The sequence below is a fragment of the Manis pentadactyla genome, chromosome 1 (genome assembly GCF_030020395.1).
Source record: "Manis pentadactyla isolate mManPen7 chromosome 1, mManPen7.hap1, whole genome shotgun sequence".
Lineage (NCBI taxonomy): Eukaryota > Metazoa > Chordata > Mammalia > Pholidota > Manidae > Manis > Manis pentadactyla.
Genome location: NC_080019.1, coordinates 236,159,969 through 236,185,581, shown reverse-complemented (window position 1 = coordinate 236,185,581; position 25,613 = coordinate 236,159,969). Strand labels below are relative to the sequence as shown.

At 47.8% G+C, this 25,613-nt stretch overlaps 1 protein-coding gene across 1 annotated transcript in view; it reads right to left on the bottom strand.

Moving 5' to 3' along the window:
• Nucleotides 1-25,613, bottom strand: part of IP6K2 (inositol hexakisphosphate kinase 2) — a 96,742-nt gene that overhangs the window by 48,502 nt on the left and 22,627 nt on the right. The window contains 4 exon segments of the mRNA XM_036877981.2: nucleotides 584-690; nucleotides 4,745-4,828; nucleotides 7,528-7,580; nucleotides 12,784-12,819. Of these exon segments, the coding sequence (XP_036733876.2) occupies nucleotides 584-690; nucleotides 4,745-4,828; nucleotides 7,528-7,580; nucleotides 12,784-12,819 (280 nt within the window).

Below are 25,613 nucleotides of genomic sequence, written 5' to 3'. Positions count from 1 at the left end.
ACTATTCATGTGACATTTCTGTAACACTGCAGTTACGTCAAAGAAAAAATTGGAAAAAAATGGAAGGTATGGCAGGAAGCTCCATCTTACTGGTCTTAAGCTCTGCAGGTGCCCCTTTCAGGATGGGGGTGGGGGAGCAGTCAGAAGGATCCCACCAGATGGCACTAAGAGCTCAGGAGGTCAGGACACTCAGGTGAGCAGGTCAAGCCCACTCATTTCATGTCTCCAGAGCCAGCAGAGGGCAGGGGCAAGGGGTGGGGGCGCTGTGTTCACGTGTACAATTAGGCTGGGACCGAAGGGTCCTGATGGCAGTACAGTGTCACGAGTATTCAGAAAATCAGTTCACTGGAAGACTGGCAAATACATGTTTGTAAAGCACATCTTGCCTAATTGCGAAGGAGACTTTCTACCGTGACGCTGGCGACCCAGGACGGCAGCAGACAGAAGGGGCCGGCTGTGGGACGCTTGTTCGCCAGGCCCCATGTCCCCTCAGGGCTGGACAAAGCCCAGGGTGAAAAGCACTGTCCCTGCATCAAGAGCACCATTTCATGCCATCGCCCAGCTGCAAGGCTCCGCGTCCTACCGTTCTATGACATAGAAGTTGTCTCCGTCGTCTCCTTGGTCAATGACATGCTCATCAACTTTGACTGTCCTTTCAAACATGGCATCGAGGACTTGAGAAAGCTGTTCCTGCAGGGCACACAAAGAGGAAGGATGGCGTTTACATTTGCTGAGAAAATGACTGCTCATCTAAGCTCACGACGGCCACATCAGACTGCCCCCCGACGTCTGGAAGCCTACGGGCTGGCAGAAACAAATGCCTTCCTGTGACCACTCAGCTTCGTGCCTCAGTGGACACAGCAGAGTTGCTAGGTTTTTCTGAGGCAGTATTATTTTGAAAAAATACCCCATAATTTATGCATTTAGGTATTTAAGCCATGGTTCCCATTATCCCAGCCATACCCACATGACTGCCGCGGGTCTTGATGGCTCTTTCAACATTTTATGTTTTTAGAAGAGCTAAAAACATAAAGGGCTGGACAGCCTCAGCGGGTGTCCCGTGCAGCAGTGCAGCTGCTCCAACCGGCCACACATGCCACTGAACCTCTCTGAGTCTGTTTCTTCATATGTGAAAAAGGGCTTAAAAGTAGCCCCTGCCTTATCCATTTTTATGACTGACAGAGAAAAGTCTAAGGACATGACAGGTACCCACAAGTGACTGTTATGGGACAGCTAATATTGCTTCGGTCATTTACATACACGACTGACTTTCCGGCGTTACCTGCCCCAACCAGAAGGTGACTTACAAGTAAAGAAAACAAATCAACGCTATTAATTCTAGCAACACGGCAGTCTCAGCCCAGGACTGGCATCCCTCTTCAGGCAGGGAGATCAGGGACCATTTAGGGATACTAAAGAACACCAGCTTCAGCTGGAAGAAAGGCTGCCTTTTTGTAGGAATGTGGCCTGAAATCTGGCAAGAAGTATTTCATGGCTGCCTGATTCCCCAGGATTTAGCGCTCTGTCAGTGTACCTGCCACCTACGATACTTGTTATCAAAGAGCGTCTCCTTCGTTCCACATCCCATGTAGGCTGACTAGAGAAAATACTTAACAGGAATTTTGTGCCATCCACATTCACGTGAAACGCGAGCCTGGTGCTATCAGAAATGTCCTGTTTAAATACGGGTAACAAATTCAAATTCTCACGTACAATCCGGGCAAATGCGCACCTATACCGGGGGTGGGGGCTGTCCTCTGGCGGCCTTGCATCCTGAGTGACTCTTCACAAGTACCACTGTCGGGACATACAGAGTAAGGTGTGGGGGGCATTCTAGGTTAACGGGGACTAAAATGACACAGTGACAACCAAAAGCAACATGTGACCGAGGACTGAGAAACGAAGCAAAAAGCTACAGGGCCTCTACTAAGAAAGTCTGAATACGGACTGTGCACCAGGTGATACTATTCCGCCAACGTTACATCCTTGAACTTAACAAGGACACTGTGTTAATACAGATTATCCTTGTTCGTGCAAGTACATCTAAAGGTATTCAGTGGCTAAGAGTCGCAATGTCTTAAATATATTCATAAATGGCTCGCAGTCTATAAGTACTCACATGTGTGTACGTACACATGAAGGACAGTGGATGTGGCAGAATGTGAGCTTGGTCAGTCTGGGTAAAGGGTGTGTGAATGCTCAAGGTACTATTTTGACTTTTCCGTAAACTTGAAAATTTTAAAACAGAGATTTGGGAAATAAATTTTTAAAAATTGAAATAAATGCACTCATCAGAATGCTAAAATTTGAAAAGGTAGAAAATATCAAATGTTGGTAAGGATATGGAGTCACAGGGAATCTCATGTATTGTTGGAAAGAATGCAGCATGGTACAACTGCTTTGGAAAGGACCCAGCAGATTCTCATAAAATCAAACATACACCTACCCTGTGACTCACCAATTTTGCCCTCAGGCATTTTACTGAAGAGAAATGGGGGGGAAAGTTCACAGAAAGAGCCGAACAAAACATCTATAGCATTATTCTTAAGAGCTAAAAACGAGAGAAAGGCCAGGTAGCTGTTACCAGGAAAGCAGGCCGGAAACTGGCATCTGCTGCTTGGCGGCCCTAAGACAGCGGGTATCACGGACCCCGGAGGGTGCTCCAGGGGGCACAGCCTGGTTTCTGAGGCAGCCTGGCCAAAAATGTGCAGCCACACCCCCACCCCAAGGAGCAGCAGGCGGCCCAGACTGGGTGCTTTCTGTAAGGTGAGCCGGTGCTCGTGCCCACGCGAGGCCCCCAGAGACAAGGGGTGCGTTAGCTGCTAGGGGCCCAGCGATGGGACTCCGGACTGGTTCCCAGCGGGCTGTGTCGGGCAAGGCAGGTGCTTTAATGACCTCGCAGAACAGCGCTCGCCTCTGGGCCTAGCTGTGTGCCACAGTCACGCAACAGGCCGGTACCGGGTGGCTGAAAGAGGGCCCTGGGGACACAAGGCTATTTCTGCAACTTTCCATGAGTCTGAAACTAGTTCACAAGAGTGAGGAAAGAACACAGATGATGAAATGCATGCGACCTGGCCAAGTTCGAACAATGCTGTGTGGGGACCCGCACAGAGCACAGCTGCGGGACTCGCGCTGCAGGCAAGTCGCTTGAGGAATGGATCCAAGTGGTGCCGCCGCTGAGGCAGTGGGGAACTGATCGCCAAGTGGCAGGAGGGGACTACCTGGGGTGGAGGCAACCTTCTCTCCGGACCGGTGGGTTATGTAGGTGCACACACCTGTTGGACCACAGGGAAGGCGCTTCACTGTATGCAAACTGAACTCTGGTTCATGATACTCATGCCCAAGTATTTCAGGGAAAGTATACAGTATCTGCGATTTATTCTGAAACTCACCCCAAAACACGATGGACTAATGCAGAGGCCAGCAAACAGCCACCCCTTTCTGTGTTACCGGAGCACTGCGACGCCGTTCACTGCATATGCAGGTGGCTGCTTCCCCGCTGCAGTGAGAGAGCTGACGGGCTGAGACTCACTCTGCCTGGCTCCACAGGGAGGCACGCCGACCCTTTCGCTGAAAGGCGGGTGCGCGGCCCAATTTTAATGCTTGCGAGGAGCAAAGCAGTGGGTAAATGCATTTCAACCTTGTTGTATTTGAATACTTTTATGATAAAATGTTAGAAAAATATAATTAAACCTGAAAATTCAGGTGTCATTTTGCAATGCTAAAATGGTGAGGTGGTATTCTCTGACACTAAGACGACTCTGAGTATTAGACTGACACAGAACAGCCCTTAGAATGTCTAACGGTATAAAATTTACATGGGGCTTAGTCACAGGAACGAAGGAGGCCCTGTTCCACTGAGACAGACAGACAGGCCTCCCAGGGAAAACAGGTGACACAGACCCGTATTTCTCACAACCAGCCTCTCCTTGAGCACGTGGCCCTTTGTTTTAGTCAGCCTCAGACTAATGAAACTGAGTAAATTGCTGGCTATTTCTACAGCCACAGTGACAAACAGACTCATTCACAGACACCAGGGAAGGTTGATTCCCTTGACTGACAGATCACAAACTCTTATGTCTGACCGGCCAGACTCCCCGGGAAGGCCACGGGGGTGTCTTCAGAATGCATCGGCAGCAGCTGCTAGGGGGCTCTACTCGTGCCTCTGCATGTTCTGGGCTTCTCCAGGGGGCCAAGCAACTCCATGCAGGTGGCTTCAGCGTGTGACCCTCCAAGTAGAGAAGAACCAGGAAATCTGAAGATTCTCTGCCCTCAGGAGGTAGCCCTGGCTCTCTGTTTCCATCCGGGGCCACCCTGTGCGCCCCGGTGCCTGAGGCCCTCATGAGAAATAACCACACGTGCTGCATGGCACCTGGGATCCAAGAAGTGTCACACTTCAGTGGGTTAACAGTTGCTGGTGAAGACAGATCACACATCTTTGCAGAAAGCTTGTGCAGCATAAGTTCAGACCGTACAAATGAAGTCATGCAAGCCTGAGCACCTCCTTTTAACATGGTCCTCAAATGCTGTTGTCCTGAGAAGATGCTAAAGCAGTTTACAGAAATACTAAAAGTCACCTGAAAAGCTCACCACTGTTTGGGGTCAACATGATACAGACACTTGTAAGTAAAGTGAACCTGAAGTGTATTCTCCATATGGCTGTGGCTAAGATGCTAAAAGCTGTTTAAATGACAAGTAGGAAAAAAACAGAAACACAAGAGTATTTTTAAAGAATCAATGTTACCTGATCAAGATTTTTGAAAAGGAGAATGTCTTTGCATGCCTCCTGAAGCCTGCATCTCTGCTGGTCAGTTTTAGGGTGAACCACCTGCCAATCCAAATAAAGCAGGGACATGTTTTTATTCCATTTAAAAATCTTACTTACTTACCAATCAGTATATTCCTTTCTCTTAAAAGTGGGAAAAATTTTGAACATGTTAATGGTAACTTCAATCCTATACCAGTGTCGAGCAGTGCCCTTGCCATGGGGGGCAGGCTCAGGGGAAGAGGACACACCTGGGGCCCAGTGGGGGCTGTGTGGCAGGCAGCCTCATCATTCAAGCAGAGGGTTTTAGATCTGCTTATTCAACAAATATTAGGCATCTACTGGTGCTAGGAACTGTCCTACCCCTGGGGACCCAGCAGTGAACACACAGAGAAAGGCCTGCTCCCACATTTGATAAATATGTTAGACTGTGACAGAGCTTGAAGGGAAATCAAAGCAGGGAAGGGTGATAAAAAGTGCGAGTGGCCAGATGAGGCCCTGAGACAAGGTGACATCGGTGCAAAGATGCCCAGGAGGCAGGCAGAGCTGAGGGAGGGAGGGCAGCTGTTGGGCAGGAAGAGCGCCCCAGCTGGGGGTGGGGGGGTGGGGACAGCACAGTGGGAGATGATAGGGGTGTGGCGGGGGCCAAGGCAGGTTGAGGGGAAAAGGGCAGGAAGATGGCACCGTAGGTCACAGGTGGGCTGAGGGTCTGCCTAACGTCCATGCAGGCCAGCTGCTGAGCCAAGGGCATGGCCCAGGAGAGCCACTCAATAGCCCAGTGAGGGAGCTGTGGTGGTGAAGAACTGCATGTGGGTATAAAAAATGAGAGGAGCTGGGGTGACCCTAAACATCTGGGCCTGACAGCTGGGTGGCGGGAGCAGCTAGAACCGGGCGGCCACCAGCCGGCTGCCCGCTGCAGCCTCCGTGAGACAGCGGGGACCTCGGCGGCCACAGGACTAAAGGAGCGGGAGGACAACGGTGTGCCTGTTGGGCACCCAAAGGCTGCTGCCGCCACCGCTGGGGTCACAGACAGCCCTCAAAAGCCCCCCTGAGAACCCACGGTGCTGCCGCGGCCCATCACTGCCACTGCAGCACCCGCTGGGCTCCTCCTAGGGCCTCCTTCACCCCGAAGGTGGGACAGCACAATCTGGCAGAAGTAACAGACCGGAATGTGTTAAGCATTTTAAGTTTGTGATACTAAAAAGTTAGTAAAAATATTGTTTTAGCTTTGAAAAGTCATCAAGAATTTTACAATATCCAGAACAAAAAATGTTAAAAACCTACCCGTTAAGATTCCTCAAGGGGGGAACAACCTAAGACAGGCACAGTCGCAGGGGGGCCATCAGGTGAGAAATTGGGGATCAACAGAGGTGAGGCTGAGAACCTCACCCCCCGTTTTGAAAGAAATCTTCTGCATCCGTGGATGTTCTGTTGCCCTGGTCTAGCTTGGATTAACACATAGTCTACAGGCACACACCTGATCATCTACATCTGCCCTCTTACAGCACTAAATTATGTTTTCTACCTTTATCTTGCATCTACCTACCACTTCAGCATTTCATTTAAAAAAATAATAATAATAAGGGAGAAATGTGGGATTCACATATAAATCAAGCATAAAAATCAAACGAATAATCATATTATGACTTGATTGTTTATAGTTCATGATGCATGATCAAAACCGAAAGTTTCTGTGATATGACTGCCCTTGCACTGTTCACCATGTAAGAACTTATTCACTATGTAAGAACTTGTTCACCATGTAAGAACTTGTTTGTTATGCTTCAGAAGATTGGAGACTGTTGAGAATTAGGCTTGGGGTTGATTAATGATTGTGCATTGAGTCCCCTATACAGAATTTTATTGTTGTTAACAACCATTTGATCAATAAATATGAGAGATGCCCTCTCAAAAAAAAAAAAACAAAAAAAAACCCTACCTGTGTGTTATAGTCACACAATGGTAGCATTTTACTGTTAGGCTCCTGAGATCTTTCACGCATACTCATTTTAAGGCATATTTAGAAGATCATTAAAGTTTCTTTTATAATAACATCAATCTTTTTAAAGATGAGGTTTCATATCTGCTTTTATGAAAGTAATTTATTAACTGTACTGAAGTCCAAAAACCTGTCTTTTTTTTTTTTTAAAGCACCTGGAAGTCAACCACATTCCCACCACAACCACTGTCAACATCTGGGATACATCCTTCCAGACATAAGTCTTTGTACAAATGGATAAGTAAACAGATGGGCAGGTAGACATATCTTAATTTCATTTCATAAAATGCTCTGTAAAAGTGCCTCATATAATCACTGGACCATGTCATTAAGCATAGTCCTGAACCATCACATCCAACGGCTGCAGGGCCTCTTGATGTGAATGAACTGTGTCTCAGCCCCTGGACATCCCCTTTTGGGTCCTTCAGGTTGCTTCCGTTTTTCACTTACAACACTGCAGTGATCTCCGAGGGTGTCCTTAGCGACGGTCTGCTGTCTGCTGGGGCTAGACAGACGCAGGTGGCACCACAGCCACTGGCCAGGCGGTGGGTGAGGCTCCGGCAGCTGCAGCCAGGCCCTCTGCTCACCACAACCTCAGCTGATCTTACTTTCATTCTTAATGCCTGTCAGTCTGCTACATAGACAATGGAATCTTGGGGCTTTACTCTGTCCTTACATTTTAATCACCAGCATGATTAGTTGGGGGGGTAAGAGATGGGGAGAAGGGAAGATGACACCCCAGCGCCTTTGCAGCAGCTCTTACCCTTGGGTCAGTATCTTCCTCTTCTTCATCAGGGTTATAGGTCTCAGCACAGACTAAATTTGGAGAGAAAAAAATACAGAGAAAAACGAGTAAAGCAGATGCAAAGTTTTACTGGAAAAATAGGAAGTGAAAACACCATTTCTTTTTATTCACTGTTTTCTAAATCAGTAATGTTTTTTTTAATCCCTTCCTTCAGGTAACAAATATGTTAAGCACCTGCTAATGCCAGGCATTCTGTTAGGTGCTCAAAAGCCAGCCACCTAGCAACTGGTAGTACCACATGGGCAACGGTGATACAAGATACCACCTAGTCCTGTGGTAGGTGGCAAGGACAGCAAGGGGGTCTTGTCTCTGCTGAGCTACGGAGCAGGGGTGGAAGCCCACATGGTACAATGTGTGCAACATTAACACAGAAATGGCATGACTGTGAGAAGAATCAATTAAGATAGGTAATCGTTATGTGCATGAGTGACTTAACTGTAAGAATCAACTTTAAACGAGACAGATACTACTTATCAGGTCCTGTTCCAGGTACGATGTTATATAAATACACAAACCTAAACCAAACTTGATTTTCTTTGTAGGTGACCTGTGTCTGTGCCAGCACCTGCAAGGCTTGTCTTTCATGTAATTCAAAGATTTAGAAAATATTCACCGAACAATTGTTCATATTAGCAAAACAGCAGAAATGAAGAAAGCACCTTTGGAATAACACAGCCGTAAGAAGACTGAGGGGTGTCTGGGCTGACAGACGGCACGTTCTGGGGAAAAACAAAGAACTGGGGGAAGAGGATACACAGTTGTCATCCCTCTCAGGAGAAAGGACTTCCACAAGGAAGAAGAGCAAAGACTGGGGGAAATAAGTGGAAAAATGTGAGTATATGTACTATTGGCTTTGCCTATTTATTCTTCCAAAAGGAAACAGGAGGATACACCAGAAAGTAACAAAACTGTTTCCTAGAAGGTAGGCTGGAACAAAAGAGAAGGGATTGGAAGGGAATGAAAGTTCTCTGACGAAACTCTGTACAGAGCCTTGACATGTAAGCTGTATTAAATGTTTTATATACTGAACAAATTAAGTTAAATTGATAAGGACGGAGGGACCCCAACACTGAACACAAACAGGAACAAAGAAAAAATGAACGTGCCCACATGTGGGATGGACAGAGTGGCCACAGGGACGGAGAGGGGATTCTATGAGGCTTCTGAACGTCCTGTGAGCGTCCCCGCGGGGGCGCCCCCACGCCAGGAGGGACCGGCTCCCGGCGGACTGCAGGCGTCCCAGAATGTGGAGAGCGCCCTGCGAGAGCAGGTGCACAGGCTGCGTTAGGACCGCAGATGGCAGCACAAGCCGTGGCTTGGAAATCAGCCCGAGTGTGAGAGGCAGAGGAGGGAATTACCTGCTGAATAACAAAGTCTGTGTGCGTGGGAAAGTCAGTGCATGACGGGAAAGTTAATGTATCCCATGGGAAACAGTGTATAACAGAGCAGTCGGTGCCCGGGGAGAGTGACTGTACTGTGGGAAAGTTGGTGTGTACCATGCGGAAGTTAGTGTGTCACAGGAACGTTAGTGTGCCGTGGGAAAGTTAGCACACCCTGGGAAAATTAGTGTTCTACGGAGGAGTTAGTGCACCACAGGAATGTTAGTGTGCTATGGGAAAACTAGTGTACCATGGGACAGTTAGTGCACCACGGGGAAGTTAGTATGCCACGGGGAATTTAGCGTACCATGAGAATGTTGGTGGGCAGTGGGAAAAGTTAGTTGCAGGGTAAAATTTTCTTCTATGAAATCCTCAATTATCTGAGCAGCCTGAGGTGCTGCCTGCCAGTCTCTGCCATCCCTGCTGATAAGAGAGCTAGCAGTAATGGGTCCCTCTGCATACCGCCCTAGTGCCTGGCACATGTAAGGATGCAGGTACTGTCAGCTGCCCCCCTCTGCCCGTGTGCTGCTGTTCAACCACCAGGCCCCCATGTGCTGCCCCAGCTCTTTCAGCAGCTGCCCTTTCTGCAAGCCTGCCCTCCCTCACAGATCGGACCTTGAACCTGCACCTTGCTCTGGCCTTCTCTATGCATTTAGTTCCTGCCCACTGTGCCTAGTTTCCTTAAACGCTTTCTTGCTGAACCCCACTTCCCTTCTCATGGCTGCCTATGCTTTCCTTGGCTCTCCACTAGGAATTCACAGGGGCAATGATTTCTGCCCTCTGTAAGCACTGCTCCATGGACCCTGCTAATCTCTGTTCCTCCTTAACCCGCCAACTCCCCTCAGCCCCCTAAGATGGCCAGGGTTTATTTCTCTCCTGTTTGTGGGCAAGGGCTTAAATGGTTCTTGACTCTACACTCAGTTCATTGGCGTGGTGGCTAAAAATCCTACATAACTGCAACTAGGGGACAAGTTGACACATACACCTACCTACCTACCTGCCTACCCACCTATCTACCTATTTATTTTGGGGTGGTGCTATTCCTTCTTAATTTTTTTAAACAAACAGAATGGTGTTTTTATTTAAGAATTCCAAGTTACGATAGAATTATGTTCAGATATTTTCTTTTACATTATTTATTTTCATTAATTATGTCCTACTAAGGCACATAAAATAAAACGCATAAATCTTAAGTGTGCAGCTCCATTAATTTTGTCACTTGGGTACACTCATGTGATCACTGCCCAGATCAAGAGATCCAACACTCACTGATTTTCTCTCCACCCACCCCACCCGCCCCCATCCTGACGGCGACCGCCTGCCTGTTCCCTGTGTCTGTGTCTCTCTGTGCTATCTGTCTGTCTGCTTTGCTTTCTCATACTACTCTCAGTGACTCCAGGTTTCTCAGGGGCATCTGTTCAGTGCAGGCCTGGTCACTGCGTCCCAGCACCCCTTCCTCAGGCACTCTGGGCTGAGGCACCTGGGAAGCAGGAGTCCCTGCCCTTGGCCCTGTGTGCTCTGTCTGTGTGCACCCCACCTCCTGGCCTCCAAGGCTCCGCCTGTCCAGCAGGGACCCAGCGCCCTTGAACAGAGGAGGAAGCCTAGAGAGAAGGGATACAGGGACACACGCCATCCTGCCTCTAAAACAGCAGCAGGGACGTGCAAAGGGCCACCCAGGCCCAGGTGGCCGAGCCTGTGAGTGGCGATAGCTGGGTCCTACCCCACGCCATGCTCCACACCGTCCCGTGTCCATGCAGAGCCCCAGTGTGTATCTCACATCCGTCCTCAAGATCAAGGCAGACACCCTTCTGGGCTCCCACGTGTCACTGCTGCCGCATTTTGCATCTCCACAGGTATCCTGGAGGAGGACTGCAGGCAGCTCAACAGATGCCTGGTTATAACCGCAAGCATCCCTGCTCTGTGCTCCTGATTAATGTCGTCATTATCAGCTGGTTTCCTAAACTAGAAATTTACAAATCATGGCCTCCTCCTTGCACCTCTTCTCCCACAAACACATCAAACCCCACACTGCGAATACCCTCATGTTTGACCTTTGCCAGTCTACTCTGACTGCTACTCCTCGGTCAGGACCTCACGTCTTCTTAGAAAAATTCATGGAAAACCCACACTTTGGGGACAGATGGGTACACGGGTTTCACTACACTAACTTCTGATCTGGGAGGGAGGCATTTTCACACTTGGCTCGCTTTTGTATTTTTAGACATCACCAAGACAGTGAATGCTACAGTTGTCATGTCTACTGTAGAGCACTAAGATTTAAACAAAAGTAGTTATTTTCATTAAAATTATTAGCATGTCTCTATTTGTGGAAAAACATGACGTCTTTATTTTTCAAAGCTGATTTGAATATTTTCCCTTTTGAACTCCAGAGTCACTTCCCTTCGCCCTCTTCCTCTGTCTGCACCCAGCCTAATTCTTTCCTCGTTTCTATGAAGCCCACTTGTAAGGGTGTCTGTGAAGGCGGCCCCGTGTGGTCCTGCACACAAGGACACAGGGAGCGGCAAGGCCCCGAGCCCACGTAAGCCCCATGCCAGCTCAGGAACTACACTTCGTATCGCGAGATGCTCACGACCAGTGAGAAGGCAGCACAGCCTGTGCCAGGGGCTCAGGGGACGCAGCCCTTGTGAGTCACCAGTCGGGAACATGAAACTGCACAAGGTCACAGAAGATTATCCAGCGTGACTTCTTCTTCCAAATTTTAACTGGTGTTCCTTTCATCCAGAATTATGAATCATTAAAATGTGCTTGTGTCCACCCTAACTGGACCCCACACTGGGGTCCTAAGCAACAGATGCTTATGTCACATAGCTGGGGCGGCTGCCGGTCCCAGACAGGGTGCCCTCAGGGTTGTTCTGTGAGGCCTCTCTCTGGCCTGCAGACACTGGCCTTTCCTCTGTGACTGTGTGTGGGGAGGTCTCTGGGGTCTTTTTGTCTCTTGTAAGGACACCAGTCCTACCAGACTAGGGCCCCACTACTCTTACAACCTCATTTAACCATAATGCCTCTCTATTTCCAAATACAGTCACACTGGGGGTCGGGGGCTCAACATACGAATTTGAGTCTGTGACACAAGGTTTCTGTGTTAGTTTAAGCAGCACTTAGTAATATTTCAGCTGAAGGCAGCTATGGGTGGAAAACTGCCGAATTCCGTGAAGGAGATGTGAAGGGAAGAGTGCAGAGTCAGTGTGCGGGGACACTGCAGCATGTCAGCCCTAAGAGGCCGGGCAGGGGCACAGCTGCCTCGAGCAGGGGGTCAGAGACTCCCTGCCAAGGTGGCATGACATCGACGGACAGACTTCCGATGAACGTACTGTGACGCTTTAACATGTATTCGATGAGTGAAAGGGGTTCTTTTTGGTTGAAGTGCTTTAGCTAACAGAATCAGATTAACACTTCCAATCCAAAGACAATCAAGACTGATTTACGACTACTTCAAGAAGGCCGCCTTTGAGGACTTTATGAACTCTTTTCAGTTGATGTGTCGTCGCCAGACGTGGAGGACCTGCTCTGCCCCAACTCAGAACTCGGGAGGCACAGTTTCTCAGACCCAGCACACTGCAAGCGAAGGGCTGTGCGAGGAGGGGCAGCTCACCTCTGAAGCTACACACACTGATCAGACTGACTATGGCCATAAGAAAATATGTACCTGTATACTCAGAACTTAAAATGAAACAGAATGGAGGAATCATGGGTAGTTTTCAGTACGCCCTGTAAAGCTATAATAACTTGTCTTTTTATTGCAAAGATAGGTTTATTTTTGTCTAAGCTAACCCTATAGTAAAGCAGCATTTTGGTAGTAAAAGTGGACACATACCTGATACTCGCCGATCAAACCTTTTTGGAATTGGAACTGCAAGACAAAGAAGCAACATTTAGGCATCATTATATCACGTGACACCGTTTTTTTGCTCCCCTTTCGCCAAGATCTTTGACAATAGTACTAAGCACCTCAATGCCAAACCTGGGTCAGTTCATACTCGGTCATAATCTGCACGAACAGCCATTCTGTGCAATTGTATGAAGACTATGTAGAGAATAACGTATCTCTTTGTAAACGAGCTCTTTATAACCTCAGTGTCCTCCAGGTGGCAATTTTATTTCTGCTCACATCCACATGGCATCTGATTTGTGTCCGCCACATGAGTACGAAGACAGCTGAATTTACTGGTCATGTTATGACATCAAATACTAGTTAAATTTTCTTCTTTAATATTCTTTAAAGATAATTCCAAGACCTGCTAGATAGTAGTATTTACATTTCATTTTAAAATAACTGAATGAGTATTACACCTAATGAGAAATAAGTTACCATTAAATCACACTGCTCCCAACGTGGGTGGGTTTTCTCATGCCCAAGGGCAATGTGCGCATGAAAAACGGCACCACATGACTTCAGGTTGAAAAAAAGAAAATACGAAAGTTTTCCCTTTGCCAGTTTTTCCCTACTTTTCAGCTATCATTCCTTCTGTGTGAGGATCATCTAAATTCTCACTACTGGACTCTGTCATTTCAGTAAGTCCTTCGTTTTGTTTTTTTACAGTCAAACCTTAATCTGATTATTTTTAATAGTGGAAAAAATATATATAATATACCGTCTCATCCTCCAAAATAGGGAAAGTTGAGGATTAGTTTTAAGAAAAATGAAGGTGGCGCAGAGAGCCAAGCCCAACTGAAGGAGGCTTCTGGAAGGAGCACAGCCCCAGGCGGGGGCGCGACGGGACGAGGTCCACCTGCCCGCGCACCTGTTCAGGGTCGGGCCAGGGCGATGAGCAGGTGGGGGCTCGAGGGGGCGGGCATTGCCAACACGGCGTGCCCGCGACTGTCCCCTGCCACCTCCTCCGTGGAAGAGCGGATTAGTCAAAATGAGACCGTCTGGCATCACAGAAAGACGGTGAATTCAGTCCGACAACTAGAGGCAGGGGCCTAGGCCGCGCCATGTGCTGCAGCAGAGCTCTGGGGGTGTCCGTGGCACACAGCTCCCCGACTCCTGGAGCTGCTGTCCCGCCTGAGGCGTGTGCACGGCTCCACTGATCACTCCAAACACATGCCTGCAGCTCAGGCGGACGGGGAGTGTGCAGCCCTCCATCCGGGCCTTCAGGCCCTACCACACACACATCAGCGTACAACCTAGGGTCACAGAACACATGAAGCAGCTCAGCACGGGTGCTATCGGGACACCTCCAACAAAGGGTTAGATATCAAGATTGCACAACTATTATAAAATAAAATCAAAGACAAAAAAGAAGGAATCAAAAGCATAAAAAAAGAGAATAAGATACAACTAAAACAACCAGGGAGATTTGGAAAAAAACAAAATTTAGAGGAAAGAAAAATGCAGTTACTGAGATTAAAGATTATAATGCATGGCACCCTTTCTTGGAACATAACACAATAAAATGCCGGAAAAAAATCATTGTAAAACAGCACTATCAACATCCTACCACAACAATATTGACTGAAATGTATAGATGTAAATCGCAAGGGAAGCTAGCGCCTCGAGAGGAGTGAAGGCAAGGGCCTGGCGCACCGACTCACGGGAGCCCCGACAGCAGCCGGGAGGGAGGTGCACGGCCGCAGATGCCTGCATTTAAAAAGGAGAAAGACCTCAAATAACCTGATTGCTTAAGGAAGTAGGAAAAATAAAGAGCAAACCGAGTGGACAGAAACTATAAAACAGAGCACAGAAAAATACCAAAAGTTGATGAAGCTTAAAGTTGGTCTTTTGAAAAGATCAACAAAAGCAAAGAACTGCTGGCTAGACCTAAGAAAAAAAGATTCCAATTACTAAAATCAAAACCACAAGTAGAGACATGACAACCCAACGTACAGAAACAAGGACTATAAAAGCATCATACGAAGTGTGTGCCAACTGGGACACCTGGACAAGGCAGGCAAACCCCTACAAAAACACAGCTTCCAGAACTGACTCAACAAACAGAAAACCTCAGCAGACCTACAAGCAAGTAAGGAGACGGAACTGGTAACCCAGAACTTCCTAACAAAGAAAAGCCTAGGGGTCTTCACAGTAAATTCTACTGAACATTTAAAGAATTAACCTTTCCCAAACGCTTCCAAAAGAGCTGGAGAGGGGGACCCTTCCTAACTCATTTTATGAGGTCAGCACTGCCCTGATACTAAGCCAGAGGCACAACAGGAAAAGATCATATCTTATTTTGAATACAGACACAAAAGTCCTCAGAAAGGTGACAGTGCACCAAGCCCAGCAATGTATTCGAGGGATCATGCCCCATGACCGAGTGGGGTTTACCCCAGGAACGCAAGGGCGGCTCAAGCAGTGGGCACCTTCCTAACAGCAGGAAGGGGGCCTACACCACCACCTTGATAACGTGGTGATGCCAAGAAAGCACCTCCAACAGCCGCCACGCTCCATGCTGGAGACGAGCTGGGGGTAGAGGGGGCGCCCCGCACGGCGGGGGCCTCTGTGACCACCCGCGGAGCCAAGGAACGGGGTAGGATGCCTGCTTTTGCTACTGCTACTTGACCTACTTCTGAAAGCTTCAGACAGAGCCGTCAGGCAGGAAGAAATGAAACCCGAATCGGAGCGGGAGAAGTCAAGTCTTCTGTTTGCAGAATGACATGATCTCACATGTAGCGAACCTAAAGGAGTCCACAAACAATTGTCAGACCTCGTAAGTGAAGACGGCAAAGTTGCAGGACACGAAACGAACACAGAACACCCGAGCTGAACTCCCACATGACCACAGTGAGCAGCCCCAAGGGAATGCTTTAGAAAGCCCGTTCACAGCAGCAAAAGAATCGAGTGTTTAGGGAAAAAAACAACTAAAGAGGCGAAAGAGTTGTGCGCTGAAAACTACAAAACATTGCTGAAGTAAAGTAAAGCCGTGGGTGGCCCCGGAGAAACCGGGAGTGTGCACAGAGCCTGGGGACGCACTCGGTGCCCTGGGGCACACTGCCACACTGGTTCGTTGTGTGCTGTGTGAATCTCATCTGTTTTTAAAAAATCATGCTATGTGAAAGAAGTCGGGCTCAAAAGACCACATATTATACGATACTAATTACATAAAATGCCCCAGAAAAGCAAAGCTAGAGAGCCAGGCGTAGGTGAGTGGTTGTCTGGGGCTGGGGCGGGACCAAGAGTGGCTGCAAATGGGCACAGGGGCCTCTGTGGGGTGACAGCTGCACAACCCCGTACATTTACTGAACACAGCTGACCTGACTGAGGTAACAGCCGATGGGCCAACACATCCTAGAGTATAACAAGGCCAAGACTCAGTAGGGCTGAGGTACAATAGGAAGAAAATAATCACCACACCCTTTATTCATTTGGGGTTACAGGCAACTATGAAAAGTATTTGAAAACCATGTTTTATTTGAAGACTCATGTTCTGTTTAAACTTTAAAAACTTTAGCTCTGTAATATACTAAGATTTTCTAACTCTGAGAACTTGTCTTTTACAGACAGCAAAAACTTGTCTAATCTGTTAGTCACAGTGATCAAACTGGACATAACACCACACATAGTCCAGCACACATACAGACAGGAGACGAGGCTGAGGTATGATTCCACCTGGGAAGGAATGGGTACCTTTTTTGGATCCTGGATTTAGAGGACAAAAGTCCATCTGAGTAGAGAGTTGGGAAAGAGGGCCTCAGTGCTTTGGGGATTGACAAACCACAGTCTCCACCAGGTTTTATGCGGTGTAGGCAGCTGCTATGAGCCTCACTGCAGATCCTGAGCAAAGGCAGGTAAGACAGAGGGACGTTACCAGAAGTGTGAACAGTGAAGCAGCGGTGAGCAGGGACCCAACTGACTTCAGGGTCCTGACCCACTTATAAGGCAAATAGGAACTCGTTTTCCAATTTCTTTAAAGAAAGATATACATTGAATCTTTAAGTGTCTGGCCTTCTTGCTGCTTTTAAACATTGTGCAATGTCTTGTTCTGTCTGCCCCTGCACAGTCCCAGGAGGTAGGTGTGCGGGGCACCCAAGGGAGCAAACGGGACACATGGGGACTATCACAGAGCCAGGGAGCCCCAGGCAGCCGTGGCCTTCATGTGGGTAGTTCTCCAGCACTCTAGGGCACAGCCCAGTCTACAGTGCAAAGCTCCTAGTCCATTTTTATTTTCTAATTTCAAGCTATGTGTTTTGTAAATACTTAATCCTGAATGTTGACAGGTCTTCCAGGAGATGAAGAAAATTGTTGACGTTTCACCTCTCCATCTCTAAAATCCTCAGACATTCAGAAGTGCTAGCATGTTTCTGTGAGAGACTGAGATCAGCTTATATATATATATATTCCATTTCACATTTTTGTTTCTTCTGAAAACAGTAGCGTTGAGGTGCTGTGCTACTCAAGAGCTGGAAGACTCTTAGTGCTCCCAGTACATGAGTGCAGTTCAGGAGGGGCGTTGTTTCCCATTCCCCAAGCATAGCTGCCCGGGACATCGGGACAGGGCCGCGCAGGGGGGGCACCCAGTCCCTGCTCCTGCAGCTGCCCCGCCCCACGCAGGCACCTCCTGCTCTCCCCACATCCCTGCCCCCCCCCTCCCCAGCCGCCAGGCAGCCTTTCCAGCAGGAGGCAGCCTGCTGACTGAGAGCCTGAAGGCTGGGGAGGAGCGTCTGCTTGTGCTTGAGTGACAGAAGCTGCTCTATCATTAGAAGGCAGGTGTGTGTTCCAGCTTCAGAACCGACCTTGACCTCAGGAACTCGAGGAAGCCCTCTGCCAGTGCCCCAGGCTGCCAGCAAGGCGCTGTGACATCAAGTGTCAGACAGCAGTCCGGTCTCCTTTTTATCACAATTGTGCATCTTTAAAAGACTGCTTCACATTTTGTCACAGCTGCTATTTCCTCGTGTCCCATTCAAACATTTGTGCGAGTTGTCATTTTTTGGCTCCGTCTATACAAACACCATGCCATGCGCCTCACGCACACGGTGTGTGATGGTGACACTGCCCCATTTTGTAGCTGAGCCTGAGACTCAGAGAACTGCCCTCAAACCGGTCATGCAGCCGGGAGGCAGCCGCGCACACCTGACTCATCCAAACTGGACAACTCTGGGGAGGCAGAGCTGTGCTTAAATACAGTGCTGTTCCATATTTGGGGGACACTCCACTGGTGCCTGATTATGGGCCACTGCTTAGCTGCAGAGCCACAGCAATATCCTGTACATCATACCCCCCACTCTCTCGGGAGGAATCCCGTGGCCCACAGCTGTGCCCCCATCCAGTGCTGGGCGCTGAGAGGCTGAAGGCAGCACCCGCTCCCCTCCTTCATGCCCTAGTGCCCTGAAGAACTGGAGTCAGGCTTAGAAGCGGCCTCTGCCAGCCTGAAGTCCTGTGGGGCTCCCCTCCCAACCCTGCCCCGCAGCCCGCCTTGGCCATAGCATAGGGCACGTGGTCCTCCTGGCACAGCCCGGTAACTTGTCCCACCACAGTACCTGGCCAACCACGCTGAGCAAGGTCCTCCCTGGAATGTTCCGTCTGAGGACAGACAGCTCGCCCTCCGATGGGATGAGGAAGTACTACAGGCACTGGGGAGCCCCGGAGGCCCCTTCATGGGGCATACATGCCACAGAGAGATGACGGCAGCAAGGCCCCCAGAGACAGACACGCAGCGGAGGACTGGGCTCAGTGGTCCACATCCTGATGGGAGCCGAGCAGAGGGCAGAGGCAGGGAGGAGGCGGCGGAGACCACCTTTGGTGGCACTGAAGTCCCGCCCTGAAGGGAGGCCTGGGCTTGAGGCCCATGGGTTGTGCGCTGTGGTTGCTGCACCGTGTAAGCCCTGGCTGAGTGCCTGCAGAGCAGCAGGGGCATCCGGGGGCCAGCCTGGGCCCCCCAGCACCACACACCAGATAGGTGGTGAGACCTCTGTACCCCAGTCCCCATCTACAACACTTTGCCAGAGCTTTGCCGCTATGTCATGAACTGGCTGGGGGCAGACAGGAGGGGCGCTGCCCTGTGGGCAGAAGGGAGCCTGCGCAGAGGATCAGCCCAGGGCAGAAGGGCCTGACACAAGGCCCCTGCCCTCTCCTGACCCACACTGCCACTGCTGGCTAAGCGCAGGCTGGGACGGAGCGCTGCAGGCTGGACAGGGGACTTAGCCAGTCCGGAAGAGAACCGACTATCAGCACAGCTGGGCTCCTCCAGGTGCCCACCTTGAGGGCAGTGCCACCTTCCTCTCCCACCAGATGGCTTAAGCTACTTCCCACGACCTCCTAAATCCAGGGGCAGTAATGGTGGGTCATGCCCAGTGCAGTCCACACCTCATGGGCAGAGGAGAACACGTGCCAGGGCCCAGAGTATAGGAACAGACTGGCAAGTCAGAAGCAGGGAGCAGTGGGGCCTGGGGGCCACATCAGAGGGGCACGGAGCGCGGCCAGGCAGGGCCGGAGGCTCCCACTCAGGGAATACAAACCACCCAGGCCCTGAGGATCGTTCCTGGTGCAGGGCACAGGGCAGCGTCACCCGGCTGCCCCAGGGCCCGCTCAGCTTCCACCTTCCCCCAAACAGCAGATTGGAAAAAGCGAGCCATTCCCGCTTCCTTACACAAAATGTCACGTGTTATAGTTGGAACATAAGACAGTGATTAAATGGAAATGACACCCACGCTGGTTAGTAAACCTGAATCCTGCAATAAGATGCACACCTCCTGTCGTGTGTTCACAATAACCCAGGATTCTTGACTTTCAGAATTACATAAGTATGTTTAGAGTTCCTTTTATGTTTTTCAAATATATTTTAGAAGAAAAAGCGTCACTTTTTTGCTTAAGCCCCATGCTGTCTACCGTGTTGACAATGTCCGACCGCAGCAGGTGGCAGGGCGGCCCTGGGTCAAGGTGTTGGTGAGGGGTGCGGTCATGCGCTTCCCAGGCTCTAAGAAAGGGAGGAAGGAATCAAAATCGGTGTATCCCGTGTGTGTGTGTTTTAGTGGTACAATATGGTATTAGAATAAACCATGTCAGCAGTTTTTAACCTTGGGTATCCATAAGAACCAGCGGGAAACCTGTGAAAAATACTGAGGCCTGGGTCTTACTGTCTTCTAATTTCCCTCCCAAATTGTGAACTGATTGCCTCAATGTGGAGTCTGAGCATCAGTATTTCTTAAAAGCTCCCAAGGCTGAAGAAAACCACGGCACTGGGGGAAGGAGGGAGCCAAGTGGAGTCTGCAAGGGTGGAAGCCAGGCTCTCTGAATATGCCTTATTATGTAGATCTGAGTTTGAGCCATGTAAAAGAATATTTGCATAAATATAAAATCAAATCTGAAAAAGCGACCCCCGGAACACACAGCAAACTCACTGCAGACTGAGCGGGAGAAGAGCCGCAGCCATTTCGAGTGGCCCCACTGGGCGTCCCGGTGCGCGCTGCCCGAAGGTCACAAGAATGCAAGAAAGTTTTTTAACAGTTTTCAGTAATCGTACTATTAGTCTTAGGATTCTAAGGCTGGCATGTGGGCATTATGAGATAAGGAAAATGCGTGCCTATGTTACTGCTACTGAATGTCGGCATTTTCTGGCACCCAAGAAGGGATTTACATTAGGTTGGGTAAAAGCAGCACAGCCCCAAGTTGGAATTGGCATTGGGACCATCCTGGTGGAAATGAGCCCTCCTGCCACCCAGATGGGGTCTCTACCATTTTGCCTAAAGGGAAACAGGGCTTCTTGAAGGAACTGCTGCTTCCGGGTCTGGAGCTAAACATGGAATAAGATGAGAAAATCTATCAGAGATCAAGGACATTATGAGACCAGGAGGATCATGTCAAAGGAATTAGGACAAAACTTGAGGAGACTCCCAGTACACACAGATGAGTTAATATGAGCATAATAAGTACAAAACGTAATGGACCTCTTAAAAGATCAGCCTGGAGAGGGGCGGAAGATGGCGGCGTGAGTAGAGCAGCGGAAATCTCCTCCCAAAACAACATATATCTATGAAAATTTAACAAAGACAACCCTTCCTAGAATAAAGACCAGAGGACACAGGACAATATCCAGACCACATCCGCACCTGAGAGAACCCAGCGCCTCGCGAAGGGGGTAAGATACAAGCCCCGGCCCCGCGGGAGCCGAGCGCCCCTCCCCCCCAGCTCCCGGCGGGAGAAGAGCAGGCAGAGCGGGAGGGAGACGGAGCCCAGGGCTGCCGAGCACCCAGCCCCCGCCATCCGGGCCAGAGCGCAGGGCGCTCGATATTAGGAAAACAGGGCAGCAAGAACAGTGAGCGGGCACTGGAGGCCGGGTGTCGGAGGACATAAGAAAAGCGCGCGACCATTTTCTTTTTTTTTTTTTGCTTTTTTCCTGTTTTGGCGAGCGCTTTTTGGAAGTCTTAAAGGGATAGGGACCCCAATACTAGGGAAACAGGGCAGCAAGACCGGTGAGCAGAGGCCCGAGGCTGGCACCGGAGAATAAAGACAAACGAGCGACCACCTTATTTTTTTTTAATTAAAAAAAAATTTTTTTTTTTTTTTAATTTTTTTTTCTTTTTTCTTTTTTCTTTTTTTTTTGTGGTCGTTGTTTTGTTCTGGCGGGTGCTTTTTGGAAGTCTTAAGGGGGCAGGGCGGGTCACTTAATCCAGAGGTAGGGAATCTGGGGATCTCTGGGCACCCTAACCCCTGGGCTGCAGGGAGCAGGGAGGCCCCTTACTGAGATAAATAGCCTCCCAGCAGCTCCTGCTCCAACGCGACTCCACCACTTTGGAGCAGCTGCCCGAGCCAGGCCACGCCCACAGCAACAGCGGAGATTAACTCCATAGCAGCCGGGCAGGAAGCAGAAACCCTGTCTGCGCGCAGCTGCGCAGCACAAGCCACTAGAGGCCGCTGTTCTCCCAGGAGAGGAGGGCCACAAACCAACAAGAAAGGAAGTCCTTCCAGCCGTCACTCGTCCCAGCTCTGCAAACTATTCCTATCACCATGAAAAGGCAAAGTTACAGGCCGACAAAGATCACAGAGACAACACCAGAGAAGGAGACAGACCTAACCAGTCTTCCTGACAAAGAATTCAAAATAAGAATCATAAACATGCTGACAGAGATGCAGAGAAATACGCAAGAGAAATGGGATGAAGTCCGGAGGGAGATCACAGATGCCAAAAAGGAGATCGCAGAAATGAAACAAACTCTGGAAGGGTTTATAAGCAGAATGGATAGAATGCAAGAGGCCATTGATGGAATTGAAATCAGAGAACAGGAACGCATAGAAGCTGACATAGAGAGAGACAAAAGGATCTCCAGGAATGAAACAATATTAAGAGAACTGTGTGACCAATCCAAAAGGAACAATATCCGTATTATAGGGGTCCCAGAAGAAGAAGAGAGAGGAAAAGAGATGGAAAGTATCTTAGAAGAAATAATTGCTGAAAACTTCCCCAAACTGGGGGAGGAAATAATCGAGCAGACCACGGAAATACACAGAACCCCCAAGAGAAAGGATCCAAGAAGGACAACACCAAGACACATAATAATTAAAATGGCAAAGATCAAGGACAAGGAAAGAGTGTTAAAGGCAGCTAGAGAGAAAAAGGTCACCTATAAAGGGAAACCCATCAGGCTAACATCAGATTTCTCAACAGAAACCCTACAGGCCAGAAGAGAATGGCATGATATATTTAATACAATGAAACAGAAGGGCCTTGAACCAAGGATACTGTATCCAGCACGACTATCATTCAAATATGACGGTGGGATTAAACAATTCCCAGACAAACAAAAGCGGAGGGAATTTGCTTTCCACAAACCACCTCTACAGAACATCTTACAGGGACTGCTCTAGATGGGAGCACTCCTAGAAAGAGCACAGCACAAAACACCCAACATATGAAGAATCAAGGAGGAGGAACAAGAAGGGAGAGAAGAAAAGAATCTCCAGACAGTGTATATAACAGCTCAATAAGCGAGCTAAGTTAGGCAGTAAGATACTAAAGAGGCTAACCTTGAACCTTTGGTAACCACGAATTTAAAGCCGGCAATGGCAATAAGTACATATCTTTCAATAGTCACCCTAAATGTTAATGGATTGAATGCACCAATCAAAAGACACAGAGTAACAGAATGGATAAAAAAGCAAGACCCATCTATATGCTGCTTACAAGAAACTCACCTCAAACCCAAAGACATGTACAGACTAAAAGTCAAGGGATGGAAAAACATATTTCAAGCAAACAACAGTGAGAAGAAAGCAGGGGTTGCAGTACTAATATCAGACAAAATAGACTTCAAAACAAAGAAAGTAACAAGAGATAAAGAAGGACACTACATAATGATAAAGGGCTCAGTCAAACAAGAGGATATAACCATTCTAAATATATATGCACCCAACACAGGAGCACCAGCATATGTGAAACAAATACTAACAGAACTAAAGGGGGATATAGACTGCAATGCATTCATTCTAGGAGACTTCAACACACCACTCACCCCAAAGGATAGATCCACTGGGCAGAAAATAAGTAAGGACACGGAAGCGCTGAACAACACAGTAGAGCAGATGGACCTAATAGACATCTATAGAACTCTACATCCAAAAGCAGCGGGATATACATTCTTCTCAAGTGCACATGGAACATTCTCCAGAATAGACCACATACTAGGCCACAAAAAGAGCCTCAGAAAATTCCAAAAGATTGAAATCCTACCAACCAACTTTTCAGACCACAAAGGCATAAAACTAGAAATAAACTGTACAAAGAAAGCAAAGAGGCTCACAAACACATGGAGGCTTAACAACACGCTCCTAAATAATCAATGGATTAATGACCAAATCAAAATGGAGATCCAGCAATATATGGAAACAAATGACAACAACAACACTAAGCCCCAACTTCTGTGGGACACAGCAAAAGCAGTCTTAAGAGGAAAGTATATAGCAATCCAAGCATATTTAAAAAAGGAAGAGCAATCCCAAATGAATGGTCTAATGTCACAATTATCGAAATTGGAAAAAGAAGAACAGATGAGGCCTAAGGTCAGCAGAAGGAGGGACATAATAAAGATCAGAGAAGAAATAAATAAAATTGAGAAGAATAAAACAATAGCAAAAATCAATGAAACCAAGAGCTGGTTCTTCGAGAAAATAAACAAAATCGATAAGCCTCTAGCCAGACTTATTAAGAAGAAAAGAGAGTCAACACAAATCAACAGTATCAGAAACGAGAAAGGAAAAATCATGACGGACCCCACGGAAATGCAAAGAATTATTGGAGAATACTATGAAAACCTATATGCTAACAAGCTGGGAAACCTAGGAGAAATGGACAACTTCCTAGAAAAATATAACCTTCCAAGATTGACCCAGGAAGAAACAGAAAATCTAAACAGACCAATTACCAGCACTGAAATTGAAGCGGTAATCAAAAATCTACCAAAGAACAAAACCCCCGGGCCAGATGGATTTACCTCGGAATTTTATCAGACATACAGGGAAGACATAATACCCACTCTCCTTAAAGTTTTCCAAAAAATAGAGGAGGAGGGGATACTCCCAAACTCATTCTACGAAGCTAACATCACCCTAATACCAAAACCAGGCAAAGACCCCACCAAAAAAGAAAACTACAGACCAATATCCCTGATGAACGTAGATGCAAAAATACTCAACAAAATATTAGCAAACCGAATTCAAAAATACATCAAAAAGATCATACACCATGACCAAGTGGGATTCATCCCAGGGATGCAAGGATGGTACAACATTTGAAAGTCCATCAACATCATCCACCACATCAACAAAAAGAAAGACAAAAACCACATGATTATCTCCATAGATGCTGAAAAAGCATTTGACAAAGTTCAACATCCATTCATGATAAAAACTCTCAGCAAAATGGGAATAGAGGGCAAGTACCTCAACATAATAAAGGCCATCTATGATAAACCCACAGCCAACATTATATTGAACAGTGAGAAGCTGAAAGCATTTCCTCTGAGATCGGGAACTAGACAGGGATGCCCACTCTCTCCACTGTTACTCAACTTAGTACTGGAGGTCCTAGCCACGGCAATCAGACAAAACAAAGAAATACAAGGAATCCAGATTGTTAAAGAAGAAGTTAAACTGTCACTATTTGCAGATGACATGATACTGTACATAAAAAACCCTAAAGACTCCACCCCAAAACTACTAGAACTGATATCGGAATACAGCAAAGTTGCAGGATACAAAATCAACACACAGAAATCTGTGGCTTTCCTATATACTTACAATGAACCAACAGAAAGAGAAATCAGGAAAACAACTCCATTCACAATTGCATCAAAAAAAATAAAATACCTAAAAATAAACCTAACCAAAGAAGTGAAAGACTTATACTCTGAAAACTACAAGTCACTCTTAAGAGAAATTAAAGGGGACACTAACAGGTGGAAACTCATCCCTTGCTCGTGGCTAGGAAGAATTAATATCATCAAAATGGCCATCCTGCCCAAAGCAATATACAGATTTGATGCAATCCCTATGAAACTACCAGCAACATTCTTCAATGAACTGGAACAAATAATTCAAAAATTCATATGGAAACACCAAAGACCCCGAATAGCCAAAGCAATCCTGAGAAAGAAGAATAAAGTAGGGGGCATCTCACTCCCCAACTTCAAGCTCTACTATAAAGCCATAGTAATCAAGACAATTTGGTACTGGCACAAGAGCAGAGCCACAGACCAATGGAACAGACTAGAGAA